Raw genomic sequence first — 17,196 nt, forward strand, 5'->3', positions numbered from 1 at the left:
AAGTCATTAGATTAGTCATACAATTAACATTGTTTTGCATATCCTGTTGGCTCCTAAGCAATGCTACTATTAGATCCTTAGTATCATTTCCTTTCCCCATGTTATTATTTTGTTCAAAAAAAAAAAATTCTTCGTCTGGTTCTGTATGACTATCTTCAATATCTACCTGTATGGATGAACTAGATGACTCTACTGGAGTGCTAGGATCCCTATTTTGTCTAAGTTGGGTATTACAAAAGTTATAATGTCCTTTTTGCATATTTCTGATCTATGTAATTTTCTCCATAGGTTGACAGGAATGAAAACTTTGATACCAATGTAAAATTCTAGATGTATATTTTTAAATTGACAGGTGTGTTGGTATATAGAGATTACCAATACCTTGATTTTTATTTTGAGATTCTCAAATTTTGTTATAATAAATTACAACTAGAAATTATTTATGGTCCTTATTGAATGCTTCAAACAAATAGAAAATCAAAGTAATTGCTAGAGATAATGGCTACAAAAATATTGAGAAATATTAAAACAATGATGCACCTATAACAACACGTGGCCATTCAAAACTAGAGCAATTGCGTTACAATATTCAATATCTCCAATTTGAACACATTGAAATATTATTTTCCGCCATACTCCACAACTTCAACATTGTCCTTTCCAGAATCTAAATTCTTTTTGTATTTCCAATTTACTCTAGTCACGTGGCTCAATGGAGTAATCTGATACAAATATCCGATGCCAAGTTTGTGCGCGCTCAAACCGTATATCTCCTAATGTCGTTCTGCCTCCAGTGGATGAAAGAAACCACGTATTTGACCTTGCTATAATTGACAAATTCCATCGTTTGGCCTCTGTCCAACTATACAAGGCTTCTTGATTTCTCCTGTCATAATGGACAAACAAATATTAAATTTTTTATTTCTCTTCGTCTACGATTGGTCAATGGGACACGAACTTGGCAAATGATTGAGTTCAAAGGGACGGGCAACTATTTGATATTCCCGATATGCATAATCCAACATATCTGCAATTGTTCTCTAAGCTTCCACTAGGCCAGGCTGATGCAAGGAGAGGCGAATAGCTAGGGCCAAAGGCACGGTTAACTATCCACTCACCTTGCCGAGTAAACACAACAGAAGCAAACAACACACAGAACAACACCAAGGAGAGAAGAAACAACAATTACTTTATTAATTCATCAAATTGTCTGCATACATTCCCGACTGTGAGGCCTTCTCGGTTACAGCCAATCAAATTTACGAAATTCCAAACTTACAATTTTCAAAAATCCTTAATTCGGACTTCTCGCTCTTCTACTTTGCACTCTCCATTTCTAAGCATCCCTAACCTAACCTAAACACCCCTATTTATACTTGCCCAAATGGCTTACAAAAGATTCTAGATCATTACCTAATAGAAGGTCGACCTCAAAATGGTCTACACAAATCCCAAGACAAGATCCTTATATTAAATTCATAATCCAATTTAAATACACAAGTCAGCTCATACTAGGAAACAATCATAGATAAAATCAGTCAAAGAAGGAACTGAACATCAGCAAACATCAAGTCCACTCGGCGCATGAAGGCACACTCGGCCACCAGAGCACTCGGTTGTTATCGGGCAAGTTGGCCAACACTGAACAACTCAGCAGCAACTGCAGCTCAGCAACCACTGGAACTTGGGGCTAACAGGCAGAATGAACAAAGATGAGTAGGTTAGCAAGGCAACCTAGGATGCTCCTACATCCCAGGCAGACTTCTTGATGAAAGGAATTCGGTTCTTCAATCTCAACAACATGTGAAATGCTTATTCCAATCTTGCCTCACAAAATTCCAAACTAGCAATTTAAAGGCACTCAATTCTACATTCCCATGTGTAACTGCCAACTCAATCTGGGAACCACTTATTAACAATAGTTAACTAGGAAATATTTTCAAATATTTAATTAATTTATATTAGTTCATTAAGAATTGAAACTAAACTAATATATATATATATATATATATATATATATATATATATATATATATATATGTTTAGTTATCTTCATAAAGATAGTTTTGGATGGACATTACATAAACCCTTGATTAGAGGGAAAACCCTGGTGGGGATGAAACCTACAAGATAGTGTACTAATATATAGGTTCCTTGTGAGAGGATGTGACCTTGTTAGGAGTCAAATACAATTGATTTAGCACAACAGTCCCTGTTAAAGGACATATCCCTATTAGGAGACCACGAAACCTTGTTAGAAGGTTCTAACCCTATTAAAGGTTGATAAGAAAAATTAGATCCACTGTCCAAATGCTCTGACAAAAGGTGAAAGATATATCTTTTAGGATAACATATCCAATAAGCACGAACTCACTGATCTGCAACTTACTTGCCAAAACAGTTCCTTTTAAATCCACTAACATCCAAACAACTTCTTTGGTCTTCTCTAATAATCCAACATCAAGGCTTGCATCACTCCATTCATATCATCAAGTTTACACTTCCCAAACAAGGAAAACATCTTTCCTTTATACCTATTACAAGTAATCAATTAGGTCAGCCTATTAGATCTTCCCCAATGTACAAATAATTATATAGGACCATGCTAAGGCATACACGCCTTCATAAGCTTCTATAGAGTCATTAAATAAAGTGCCCCACATGATACAATAGGAATATAACATTTGCTAACGATAATTCACACACTACAACAAACCAGTCGGCTGCCAATAAAATGCATTGCATGTTACACACCAACGACCTTTCTAGAGTAAGCCAAATGACTCACAAGTCCAAATATATGTGCATGAACAAGTCTTCTACTATCTTCCATACTCCCCAACTTAAATTCCTATTTGCCATCAAGATATAGCAAAGACTCTACAACTGCCTCTGTCATACTATCCTGCTCATTGATCTGCTACTGGTCTTCAAAAAACAAACTATAACTCATCCATAATATCACGTAAAGTACAATGAACATAGACATGATGTCTACACTCATTCTTATATACAAATGTAAGCTTGCATACCCAAATATGTAAGCCACTGTCTACGCTGAACTCATAAGTAGCTTGCAATACTCAAAATCTGAATCTGTCATGAGCCAAAGAATATAAGTTGACATTAATGAAAAAACTTGTCATGAATACAACATCTCTGCAATACTCCCAAGTACCAACAATATCCTCTATTCCTAACAACAAGAACATGTGAGAAGATATTTGGTTGTGCGGTTGAGAACTTGTAAAGGATATAGCAATGTGTCTACTATTCAAAGGGTTTGTGATTCTGATAATCCACAAGGCAGCTACAAGTATTTTAGTAAGAGGGTGATAGTATTCTTGAGAGAGCAAGAATTATTGGCAAATTCATAAAGAGTGATGAATTTGCTTGTTTGTTTGAGCTTTAGTGATTCTTTAGGATAATATGGGATTATGTGCCTGATGTGTTAGTCGTTTACATTGTTTACATAGATGAAGCTGACCAAGTTCAATGAATTTGAAGAAAGTTTTTGTTCTAGGCCAACATGCTAGAAGATCATAAAAATGGTTTATGAGAAATCGGCAATTTTTTAAGAGTTGAGGTTATGATCTTGACATGTTTGAGATGGATCACATATATGTTTGGAAAGTGCACAGTGATCCTGATTGTTGATTTTGCTGCTAGAAGATGGGTGTTTTGAGATTAGGTTTTGCCAACCTAGTTCTTGATAAATATGATGAAGGGTTTGAATTTGTGTGTTGCACAAGAGATGTTTTTGTTGCAGACATCAGGGATTTGTTATTGAGACTATTTTTTTAGATCTACTTAAGGTTGAATTGCTTGTCTGCATATGGAAGAAAGAATCGCAACAAAAGATCTGACTGTACTTTAAGGGTGCTGAACCATGCATAATGGGATGCTAATTACAATTCATTTCTTGTAATAGATTGTAGTCTGTATTGTGTTTGTAAGTCAATGAGACTTCCTTGGCTGGATGCCTAAGGTGATTGAGCAGTGTGCTCTAGGCAGTGTACCTGAAGGCTGAATGCATATGTATTCCCCTTAATGTAATAAGCTATACTTCTAGCAAGGTAGTAAACTTATTGTGGACATCACCCCCACCATGGTTTTCACCCTATTTGGGTTTCCACAATAAAAATCTTTGTTATGTGGTGTTTGTTGCTTACTGATTTATGTTCACATGTTTTACTTTATGTGAATCAATAACAAAGTAAAAGTGACAAAGGGTTTACTGCTTTAAGGGTTTTAAGGGGTTTTGAGTTTTGTGTTTTGGAAGCCACTAGTTCATCAACCCCCTGCCCCCCCTGCCTGCCCCCCCTCAGTTGCTTTTCTTCTATTTCCAACATCTATATCAAATCATAAATAAATATATAAAGATAATTGATTAGAAATAATGCACAAGTCATGATAATACCATAGAACCCTTGTACGGATTATTAGAAGCTAATGATAAAAAGTATGAATCAGATTAGTGAGTCTGGGATCATGAATATGTGTTTGTTGTTAACATGATTTTGATTTTGCTTATTGTTCCTTGTGTTAGTGTATTTATTTTAATCTATACTTAGGCTTAATTAAGCCTACTTAGTTGTCCATGTATTTGACACTCGTTTAGACAAGTTGTCATCATTTAGGAGTTGATTAGAGAGATGTTGATTCTATTTTGACACCTCATGCTAGTTTACTGGAAAGAAACTCGTCAACGCTCATTAGGTTTTGGGTTCAACTTATGATTCGACCTAATCACTCTTCATTTATGTGTTCTTTTCTTCTCCAATTTATTTATCTCGTCAACTTTGCTCTCATTGATGTTATTGTTCTTATTTTGTATATTTGATTGGTTCTAGAATTCTACATAGTATCAGAGTAGCTTTGAGATGCTTTGAAGCCTATATGTTTTGCGACCTCACTTGTATATTTTCATGGGCTCTATTCTTGGCCTTGTGACATCCCCTAGCAGTCTCTCATGGCCATCTACATGCTCTATCCCCTGATGATGTCCCATCACAGTGCTTGTGCTCAGGCGCCCGCCCATGTTTAGTGATTTGTGTTCGTACCATCTATGCATTGGTCCTCATAGGCTTTGCCTATCATGTACACCTTGGTGCTCATGTACCTCCTTGGGCCTCTTTGTAGTTAAAAAAAGGTTGTAGGTTGAAAAAGACTTTCTACGGTTGGAAAAAGGTTAACGATCACACACCTTGTTTGATCAACTTTATGGTCACAATTCATCTCTAGAAAGTGCATATTTTGATGACACAAGAAACTAGGGGGAGTGTTGTCATAGAAGAGGGTACAACCTTTTCAGAATTTATCCCTTAGTCATATGAGATTTGAGCCTTTGGTTCTTTCCACCCCAAGGGGACTTATATTTGTTCCTTTTCTATTTGGCAATCTAGTTTAGTGAAGCCATTTTTTCTATGGAGGATTACTTTTGTAACAAGGCAAAATTGTTTTTCTCGTAACTTTTGCTTAGTAACTTGGAATTAAGTTCTTTTTTTCTGCAAAAGTGCATGCTTTTCATCAAGAATCTAAAGGGTACACTCACACTCTCATTATAAAGTGCCAAAAACAAGGGGGGAACAAAAAGATAATCAAGGGGGTGTTGTCTATTTTTCACACTTCCTCAAGAAGTGCTTTTTTTTGCGGTGTGTCATTCCTTCACTTTGTTGCATTTCTATAGCTCTTCACTTTCACATTCTACAAAGCAACAATCTAAGTCTAGCTGCATGGATTCTAATGTGACTATACAACCTCTAACACCTTTCGATTATCATGATGAGAACAGAAAAAGAACCTAATGCAGCTAAGGACAAATAAAGACTTTTCAATAATTGTGACCAAGTATTTGGTTTCTTATGTATAAATCTATATCCTCACTGAGCATTTCATGTTGAGAACATGAAAACATCCAACAAAGTTTGGGAAGCTCTATAAATACTATTTCGAGAATTGATGAACTTATAGGTCATGAGTTGACAAATCAACTCTTAGGTCTAAGTCCTAGAAGTTTTACAACTTCAGAGGATTTTTCCTCTATGTTTATATCTTTAAAGTTGCACTTAAAATATTGTCGAATTGACAAGAAAGAGGATCAACTAAAAAATGCTGAAGGAAAGAACACAAAAAAGACAAGGAAGGGAAGAAGAAGATTAAATTGACAACTTCGAAAAGGATAACTCATCTCAACAAAGTAAATCAAACTATTGAGAGATTTAAATGCTCCTTTTGTACGAAAACTGGTCATGAAGAACATTAGTGCATGAAAAAGCGAATTGACCACCTCTCTTTTCTACTCAAAAAGAATAATACTGGTGTAGCTGATTCTATCAAAGCATCTTCTTCAAATCTGGAAAGTACTATAAACAAAGAGAAATTGAAAGGCAAGGCTGATCTGAATTAAGAAATGGGCTGAAACAACAACATCTGGTGTGGATGAAAAACCTGCAATGTTTATGTTCAATTTGGAAAAACTTGCAAACTCGAAAGATTTGTGTGCAATCCAAAAGCCATCTTATTTGAAATTGTAAGAATATATACAATCATTGAACATCAAAAGTCACCACAACATAAGAATTTAAAATAACAATAATTATAAGTTTTTAAAAAAACTAGGAATTTATCTACCCCAATTTGGTGGGGTCATAACTTTTGACTTGATGCTTAAAATTCAGAACCATTTGCATTGTTGGAAAGAAAAACTAGAAATATACTTTTCGTTCCTAAAATAGCGTGCCTTTGGCAACCAAATTTTAGGAACTGGTGAAAATCTCTACTTCAAATTGTGACCAAAAGACTGAAAATGCAATTTACTCGAACCTAGAAAAAACCAAAAACAGAAATAATTTATTTTTTTTTCAAAATTTTCAGTTTGATGTCAGTGGACACTCTAGATCAAAGGCTCATCATCATCTTTATCTTCGTGGATTATAGATTCTAGTGTTGCACACCATATGGGTTCTCAAAAGTTTGAGTTTTCATCCTTCGAAGCTAAATCATAAGGTTCGAATTCAAATTCGAGTTCGGCAACTATAAAATTTGAATGAAGTTTGGGAAGAGTATAAATTCAAGAAAAAATTCGAATTAACTTCGTCTTACATAATTATAATTATTTTTAAATGTATGTAATATATCCCATAAATTATCAAAATAGTTAAAATTGCTAAATAGAATTGACAATTTTATAAGCACGATGACACATTTCTTAACAATTAAATATGATCAAAATTACAATTCAAAACTAGTACTTTTAAAACTATACTATTTAGCATAAATAATATTTTTTTTAAAATTAGAATTTAACTTTAAACTATTTAAGAACATAATTTAAAAAAAATGTAATCAACTATTATTCTAAAAATTTAAAATGTAAATAATTATACTATTAAAAATTAATATATCAATATTTAAATTTCTATAATATTTCATTTACAATAGAAAACAATTGTTTCATTTAATCTTAGAGACATGTTACTTAGAAAAACATTATTAGGAAAAACATTTTATCAAATTGAAATACTTAATAAAAATGAAACACATTTTAAACTATGGAAACTAGAAAAGACATTTTAAATGCCGACTAAAAAAAATAGAAAAGGCATTTTAAGTGTCAAATAAAAGGGTGGTTGCCAAATTTCAATATTTGAGCAACAATAGTAAATGGTGCAGCCCAGCCAAGAGTACGACGCTCCTCCCCTCATACTGATCGTAGAGTTCAGACGGATCTCCCTCTGCTGCACTTGCTACACCAGATTTTTCTGTGCGTTTGAGGGAAAGTTGTTTCAGAAACCCTAAAAGTAGATGCCAAAAGACGAAAATAGCATGTTTTCAATATTCACGGCAACAAGAAAAAGCCCTAGAACGATGAAAATAGCATTTTCTAAATATTCATGATAGAAAGAAAAAGGCCTTATTTTTGCTGTCGAATATTGCGAATCTAGGCAAATAATTTTCTTTTTTGATGAATAGACCTTTTCCATTGATTAAAATTTAAAGATATGTATTCACAAAAAAAGGGTCAGGGGATACAAGATCACTCCACAAGTTCACTCTGCACAAGGCCAGAAAAAACAACTATTCATCAAAAAACATATTAAGTAGTGTACAAAAAGCCCTCAGGCTAAAGAGCAGTGCCAGTTGAAGAAGGGTCTTTATCATCAGAACCCCAGAAGTCCTTGGGGTTGGTGGTTAGCTCAGGGGGAGCTCGACCATCATTAATAGCAGCATCAGTTTCTTTATCTCCCTCTAGCTTAGGTGGAGAGATGGCTAAGTCCAATCGAGGGAAAGCCCCCTTGGGGTTTCTAGGTGCAGACGACCAACCCACATCAAGGGCAGTAGGAGGAGCCACAGGGGACTAGCCTAAACCCATCCTCCATGGAGGCGAGGCCGAGGGGTGACGGCCACCAAAACCACCATTGGGAGAGCGACGGTGAGGCTGCGACCTAGGAGTGTACGAATGGCATGTAGAGATGCTCCAACCTCTCCGATGACCGCGAGGAGGTGTGCAGTCACCGGACAAAGCATCCGGTGGCACGCGGGCAACCATACAAGGGGCATTTCCCTAATGAGCTAATAACTCCTACAGGTGAGCCACCTCTAGCATGACTTTATCAATTTGTACTTGAATCTGCATCATGACATTATTACAGATATGTGCTTTAGAGTACATAGCAACATGAATATCAAGAAAGTTGTGAGAGAATAAAATGACATTACAGTCCTTCCAAATAGCAAACAAAATCTCTATTCTGAAAGTATGCCAAATATGGGTATATCTAAAAGGAAGCCTGGGCGAATCTCCTAGCCCAACCATATGCCAAGTGAAAGCCTCTGGATTGAAAGGCTTGAAAAAATCATGGATCCAGAGCCAATAATTTTGGGCTTGCCTGCAAAACCAGAAAATATGCAGGAAGCTTTCGGGATGACCACAAAAAGGGCATCTAGGATCCAGGACACCCAGATACTAGAGCCAAGGGCCTAATGGCAGACCTTGGAAAAGGAGACACCAAGCAAACTGAGTAATCTTTGGCTCCATAATGGTTTGCTAGACAGTAGCAAATCTAAAAATCCAAGTCTTATGAGAGGAATGCAAATGCCAACGCTGATTGAGAGTATCAACCATCGGAAGATGGGGCACTAGCCACTGATACCCCAGCTTGGGTTTGTAACTGGTCATAGGAGTGGTAGGATACCACTTCCAATCTTTCCACCATGGGTGAGAAGAGTAAATACCAAGCTTGTGTAACAGATGGGGAGGCATCGCAGAAACTAGAAGATCAACTATCTGTCGATCTGGACGGATAAGCTTGAACTGCACCTACAGGTCCTCCCATGAGCGAAGGCTCATAGTAACCCTGGAGAACAAATCTTTGGGAGTCTTGATGCCCCTTTGAAATAAGTGCAACGCACTGGCTCCTTGGATTTTAGCTAGAGGAACACCTTGAATAGCAAACAAGGGAGACCACCAAAGGTTTTGCTAGTTCATTGAGAGCCAATCTCTGAACCCATTACCAGCCCAATGAAGCCATGGTTTGATGGCTTCCCAAGCTTTCCAAATGCTCTTAGCAACACAAGTGCCCTGAATCTGAACAGGTTCAAGATTCACAAGAAGGGTCTAAAAGCCAATCCCCTTCCAGGCAGGCCGGTTAACCTGAAAGCCTGAAGAAATGCAATGTCGTAACAAGATTTTCCAGGCCTCATCGCCAGTGAGAGCTTGAATGACCCATTTAGCACAGAGGGCAATCCCCTGCTTGCGAGTGGATAGCAGCCCAAGCCCACCAGAGTCTTTGGGAAAGCAATAGAAGTCCCAAGAAACTCTATGAAAGACATGATGCACATCATCAGAGGCCCAGAGAAAGTCCTTGAGGAGAGGCTCGAGCTTGAGGTATGAAGCTTTGGAAGGGGCCCGACAGGAGGAGTAGTAAACATGTGTGGCAGAAAGCACTTTAGAACAAATTTGAAATTTTCCTGAACGGGAGAGGGGCTTGGTGATCCAATATTCTAGTATTCGTGCTAGGACAACATTCCACAGCTCCACGAGGGAGACTTGAAAAGCAAAAGGAATGCTCAAGAACTTAAAAATTTCTCCATGTTGGACCCATTTCCACCCATAATACTACAACCATTGAGGGCCTGGCAAGAAGGATTGCCTATAACAAAGGGTTTTGTGCCATTGAATGCCAGACCCAAAGGCAAGGCAAAAGCTATCCAAGCATTGCAAGGTGTTGGCAATATTGTCTTCATCTTCCAATAAAGTAAGAAAATTCAAAAATATCAGAATCTCATTTTAGTTCATCATTGTATCCAAGCTCCTTCTTGTCGACATTGTAGTCGGCAGTATCAGAGTGGTGATCAAAGGAGGCATCCACACTTCATCATGATCTGAAGAATACATTGTTAGCAAAGACATTAGCAATGGATAAAGATCAAATGGGGTACTAGAAGCATCCCAAACATAAGTTGAGTCAATAATGCATATGCAATATTTTAGGAAAAATAAAAATTTGAAAATATCTGAATCTCATCCTTCAAATGTGCCAAACACTATGACATAGCTTCGGAGAAATCAATATGCCTTCAATCACCCTAGAGGATGATAATCCAACATTGGTCAAAGGGAGAAGGTCTATTGAAGTTGATGATGAACAGATTTTTATTTTTTTTAAAGTGTCCCTTCACTATCAACTAATCTCCTTTCAGTAAATTAAATAGCTCATCCAGGGCTCTCCAAATTCAGTTGAGATAAGAGATCTTCATAGCAACAATTTGGTAGTAATAGGGGAGGCAAATCACCAATCCAGGTTATATAGCTTCTCCAAATTACCTCAGATATTTCTCCAAAAGATCTAATAACTCATTCAGATGACAATAGTAAATTGTGGCACGAGCAGTTTGGCCAACTTAACTACTGCTATTTTGAGCAACTATGTCAAAAAAATATAGTCAAGGGATTACCTAAGATTAAGTTTTCTAAAAGAGCTTGTGAATGTTGTCCATTTTCTGAGATTTTGAAGCATCTGAATTGTTTATTTGAGTCTTCTCTTTCTAGCTGAATGTGACAAGCTTTTTTTTTTTTAACTTCATCAAACAGTTTTACTTCTTCTAACTCTACATATTAATCTTAAATTTTGTTCAATTCTTTGCAAAGATCATTATTTCCTAGAAGTGTTATATGTTTCTGTTTGCCTGTCTTTTATAATTGCTATTATTTTCGAAATCTCTTTTTTAGTCTCTATTAATTCTTCTAAATTATTTTTCTCTTTGATCCTTTGACCTATTTCCGCCATTGTAATAAGAAAATTAAACTCACCTTATCTATGCTTGATATAATTACATCAATTAATCTTTATCTATTCTGTAACAGTGTCTTTTCTTTGCACTACTTCTAAATCAACCAATACCAAATCCTCATTCCACTTTTACTCTTTAAACAGCCTTTCTTTTAAGCAGTCCTAGGAATTTGCTTGGCTATCCTTGCATCTTTCAGGCCATGTTGGCATTAATCATCTTGAACCTCGACTTCAGCGGCTCCTTCATCTACAGCAATCATCCTTCAGACCAGCTCTCTGTCCAATGATTACTGCCTTCTCAGTCCTAGGCCTGCCCAAATACCTGCACCTCTCCAATTAGTTGAATATCCTCTGGCATTAGCTCTGATAACACTTGTTGGTGGTGGCTGGAGATGGACAAAATAATACAAAGTCAGAAACATAGAAAATACTTAAGTTTTTTATCAAAAGTTTCTGTGCTACAGCACCTCAACTCCCATTAATCTATTGAGAAGAAACATTACATGTGCTCCTGAATGCTACAGCATACATCTAACTCATCTCCCTTGATCATCTTGCCACTTGATGCTCAGTCCATTACAATTTCTACAATATATATAGAAGTCTTTAGAAGCTTTATGGATAACTGCAGAACTTATATAGTTTATTCCAGAATCTAGGCCGACCTGATCAAATATTTAAGGTTATTCACCATCTATCATAGAACAATCTATATCTTATCTAGATTTACTTTCAAAGTTCTCTATTTTACTTTTGTCTTTTTCAATTAATATTTGTGGGAAAAATTATATCTTTCAACACCAACATATCTAAGCTACATAATCTATTTTACAAAATAGAATTATAGCAAACATCTGCACTTCATTTTTAAAGTTAATTCTGTTTGTATTCTAACATGAAATTTGGTTCTCACACAGGCATTGGATTCAACAAAGAATCCTAAGGAGAAGACAAAGGCTCCTGGACAAAGACCTAAAGTATGAGAGAATTTGCAAAAATCTAAAAGCTAGCTTTCTGCTTCAAAGAATCATTTCCATAAGTTTCATGGATACATTTAATTTATTTTTTATTTTCCTACTTCAAAATGTTAAACTTCAACATCCTTCTTCAATGCCCAATCTTAGAATGGCCAGAAGCTACAGGCAGGTTGTGGGAGTTCAACTTTTGAATCACAACATGCTGAGACAGCTGGCAGCACTAACATAACGTGGAAGATTGTCTCTGCTGGTTATACTATAGATGAAAGCTTCAATGGACATATTCCGGCCCTTGTAACAGGTATCATGGCATGGTATACATTGACTTCTATGTTTTCATTTGTGGAACATTTGATATATTGGCTTTTACGATCTTTTGATGCTTAAAAAGAACAAGGAAGGAAAGAGTTATCTGGCACTCTTGGTATGTCACAACTAGCTGCGAATGAGGATGAACTTGACAACCAGACTAAGAAAGCAAAACCAGATCAGAAGGTAATGTTTGTCAGTCCATACACTTAGTAATCTTGAGTAAAAACACAATAAGTAAATTCTTGTTGATGTTTATTGTCGATTCGATAATTCAAGATGAAAGAAAAAAACTGATGTTATTGTCAATACTATTCTTGGAGTTAGGCTACCCTTAAACATCACACACTAAGGAAGAAATTAAACTTGGAAAATAAGTCAACTTCGACTATTTAACACTTTTAACCTAGGAATCAAGTCTTAATGTGTGATGTTTTAGCGGTCAAATAAAAACACGGTAAATGCAAATTTTTGTTGGTGTTTATTTATTCATCACAGGTGGATTCTATAGATCAAGATAAAAGTAGAAAAGCTGATGTTGTCATTAACACTACTCTTGGAGCTATTCCTGATGGGGAACTTAAACCTGAGAATGCCAATAAGCGGAATAGCTCTGCTCTTGACCATGATTTTCGTATGTCAGAACTAAATGCCGATGAGGATGACCATGAACACCAAACTAAGAGAGCAAAACTAGACCAGAAGGTAATGTTTGTCAATCCATATACTTAGTAATCTTGGGCAAAAACACAGTTAAAATGAGTAAAATTTTGCTGATGTTTATGTACTCGTCACAGGTGGATTCTATAATTCAAAATGAAAGGAGAAAGGCTGATATTATCGATGACTCTATTATCGATAAACCTAAGAATGCTAATAAGCGGAATAGCTCCGTACTTGACCCTATTGTTATAGATGAAAAGGTATAAAAACTGGGTGCGTTTAAATTTGAAATGCCATTTCTTCACAGATGTTTTTTTGCATTGCTTTACAGTTTTTTGGCTTTCCTTTTGATCAGGTACGGAATTGCCATTCCACGGATAAACTCAAGTCCTTGACTGTTCCAGAACTCAAATGCTTCCTAAGTGCGAAGAAAGCAAAAGTAGGAGGCAAGAAAGAAGAACTTATCCAACGTATTGTAGTCTTGCTGGCGAGTTGAAATATCACCATGTACAGTGTCTTTCTTTATCTGTAGATATCCAATGCCTTATATGTTAGCAGTTACAAGGCACGGGATGTTTCTTCCATTCAAGTCAAATTGGATGATATCACATGACACACAACTCGACACTTGTATTTTTCGTTTCCTCTTGTTCATTGAAATTTGAAATAAATGAGTGCAGGATTGCATATAAGTCTAAAATGATGCTTGCTTTTTCCAATGGTTTCAAAATAAAAACTTAGAACAATTATGAATATTAAAGAATTGCCATGAAAACATCTTTGAAATACAGAATGACGTAGTAGGCTTTGCTTTGCAAACGAAGATGGCCTTTGAAAGGTCCATCGTTTCGGCCCCAGTTGATTGCGAATGTAGTCATTGGATAGCCGAAATTACTTCGACTCTATAGAAGTCTAACAGGATCATGCAGGGCCTGGAATATTTAACTTCAATTATCCAAATAATCCAGTTATAGTAACACTGACAGAGTAGAGTATCTCGTTCTTAGCTTCCGACTAATTAATTAGTGTTTGCCCTCTTGCAAAGTTGGGTGCTTGCTCTTCTTTTCTTCTTTTTAGTGGAATGTGTGGGTTTTCCAAGACTATGATGATCGATCGACTCCTGGTGATTTCTTTCTGTCACGGCTGTATAACGTTTCAGGGTTTTATACAAATCTAGTGTCACTTTTATAGGTTAAACTTGTGGTTAGAATTCAAAAAATAAAGGGGTATTTATTTTATCATGTGAAAGAAAGTTGTCTGCTATTATTTCAGTTTCATTTTTTGGAAGGCTGGGACTGTGCACTCTTTGCATTCAAGAAGACTTGATTCGTGACGAGTTCATTAAGAACCATTCAACTTTACTAATAGACTAAGGCTTCATTGATGATTGAATTTTTTCCATTAAGATGTGAAATCATGACTACACAATCAAAATCTCATTACAATAGAGCACAAGGTGTTGTGGCACCAAGCAATGATCTCCCAGTCATTGAAATTTTCTCGGTGTTAATTTGCATTGCATGTATGATTGAATTGGTTCCATTAAGATGTGAAATCATGACTGCACAATCAAATCCGCATCACAATAGAGCACACGGTGTTGTGGCACCAAGCAATGATCTCCCTCTCATTGGACTTTTCTAAGTGCTAATTTGCATTGCATGTTGTGATTTTTATTAAGATGTTTTAGGTAGTTTTTTTATTAAGTAGGTAGAGAGAGGGCCCTGATCTCGTACAAAGAGTCACATTACAACATTACAATGCAAATAACAACAATAACAAGCAACAACACCAATACAACTTACCTACTTCAAAATATCAAAAACAACAAAAAGCAAAATCCAACTATACAAACCATATGCAAAGAACTACTTTAAGTAATTGTCAAGCTTACTATTATTAACCATATAATTGCAATTCATAATAAGAAAACATATCTTGTCAATATTAAGCAAAGTGTAAATCCCCTGTGTGACAACAATGAGAAACCAAAATAAAATAGAGCACTTAAAATCATGAATGTTCAATCTTAAAAACTGAAAACAACCGAAAAAGAAGAGTAACACAAATATTTTAGGTTGTTAGTTGAGTCATTTCATTTAGCAAGAAAATAAATAGTAGAAATGAGATAATTAGCTAAACTGAAGTTTCATCATATGACAAGGTCTTATGTGGATGACAATGAGAATATATATCGATTCTAAATTGAGAGGTTATAACTTTCTTAATATCCAGTACAACACTTCCTAAGGATGCAAAAGAAATAAGATTATGATTTTAGGGTCCAAGTTTTATCAATTTGATATATCAATTTTGATACTTGAATACATACATGAGACAAAAAAAAAAATCAATATAAAGGATCGTATCCTATTTCGCCTTTATATACGTCACTTATAACCACTAATCATTTGTACGCATTGGTAGGCACCCAATTATTACTAGTTTAAGAAATATAAGATATAGGAAACCAAAGCTATTTATGATTTCAAAGTTTTTCTTATAGATAAGAGATTGAATAAAGAGTTGTGCCTTACACAAGTAACATGAAATCAATTATCAAATATTGTAACAAGTGCTCAGATTAAGATTAAATAATTTTTTTTTATGGGAGTTTACATTAATGAATGCATCAACCAATTAAAAATAAAAACTAAGCTTTTCCTTTTAACAAACACTTCATATTAAAATATATAACCAAAAAAAAAAATAGTACAATATTCGCAAACAAGTAATAGGGTCGTAGATTATCCACCTACATAATTTAACAATTGAACAAAATACTATGGGCTAAGCCTTAAAAAATTAAGTAGCTAAAGTTATGTTAGGTGGGAGATGTGAGTCTTGATAATTGAGCTTCCCCCAATCATTATAATGTAGAGGACTTCCCTAAGCCACTCAAAATAGATGCTCTCTTATGTCGTGCTAGGATTACTCCACCCAACACTCATACACAACAACAAAGTATAAATACAAAAAACCAATAAATAGGTTCTCTTCTATTTCTTAATGAAATGAAAATGCACACATGCTCGTCAATGAAATGAAATACAAAGCCTTCAATTGCAAAAAAATAGCGAAGTTTCAAGATAGAGATGCAAGCTATTCTTCTAAACCTTATCTACTTTTTATCTATGAAGAGTTTAGCTCAACTCTGAATGAACAACCTCAACTCCCTCGGTTGACTCCTAAAAGGTGTCTTTTCGACTTTCCAGAGCAGGTGCCTAAAAAGGTCTCTTTTGTCATTCCTAGGTAACAATTCAATAAATATGAGCGCATGACTCTTTCCCTTCCTTATTCATATGTCAAGAAGGGTATTTCTCTAATTTTAACATTATCAATGATAGAAAAAGGTGTCCCTTATTGAAGAATACGATTGTCTGAGTTACACATAAGTCACAAGTGTTAAATATTTTCAACCTCGTATGTCATTTTGGACACTTAGGTATGAGGAGACTTATAGATGCTTGTATTTATTTTTTATCACCTAACCTTAATAAAATAATAATAATATTTGTTTGGGAGATTCGGGATTGCTCTACACCCGTGGATTCTCTTACATAGGCAACACCATCATCGATTTAGTTTCATGCAATGAGAGTGACATTGCCATCTTCATTATCCTTGAAAGGTTGATTGACACGAATGGATGAAACAATGATCAATAGACAAGTAAACTATCAATTTATGTCCAACTAGAATCTTGATTAAGAGATTGTGGATGGGAAAGTTAAGCCCATACACCAAGGACATCAAAATCGTTGGAAGTTTAAGGCAAGGGATCAAGTGAATGGTAACCATGGTCTTGATGGATTTTACAATCACTCTTGAATGATTGGTTATGTCCATGTAGATTCCTTAAGAGGAGGTGGAGTTGAGAGGAACTTGGTGAAAAATGCAGAAAGTGTTGTCCCAATGGTCTAGTAGCTCTTAAAGACAGACAATTTAACAAC

At 35.6% G+C, this 17,196-nt stretch overlaps 1 protein-coding gene across 1 annotated transcript in view; it reads left to right on the forward strand.

Moving 5' to 3' along the window:
- Positions 1-13,943, forward strand: part of LOC149535376 (uncharacterized) — a 116,302-nt gene extending 102,359 nt beyond the window's left edge. The window contains exons 23-28 of the mRNA XM_089805784.1: positions 12,212-12,271; positions 12,419-12,572; positions 12,663-12,766; positions 13,079-13,285; positions 13,378-13,503; positions 13,599-13,943. Of these exons, the coding sequence (XP_089661910.1) occupies positions 12,212-12,271; positions 12,419-12,572; positions 12,663-12,766; positions 13,079-13,285; positions 13,378-13,503; positions 13,599-13,739 (792 nt within the window). The 3' untranslated portion in view covers positions 13,740-13,943. The remainder of the gene's footprint in view (positions 1-12,211; positions 12,272-12,418; positions 12,573-12,662; positions 12,767-13,078; positions 13,286-13,377; positions 13,504-13,598) is intronic.
- Positions 13,944-17,196: the final 3,253 nt, after the last annotated feature.

The sequence above is a fragment of the Cupressus sempervirens genome, chromosome 10, assembly GCF_028749045.1.
Source record: "Cupressus sempervirens isolate cs-2001-9-10 chromosome 10, ASM2874904v1, whole genome shotgun sequence".
Taxonomy (NCBI): Eukaryota; Viridiplantae; Streptophyta; class Pinopsida; order Cupressales; family Cupressaceae; genus Cupressus; species Cupressus sempervirens.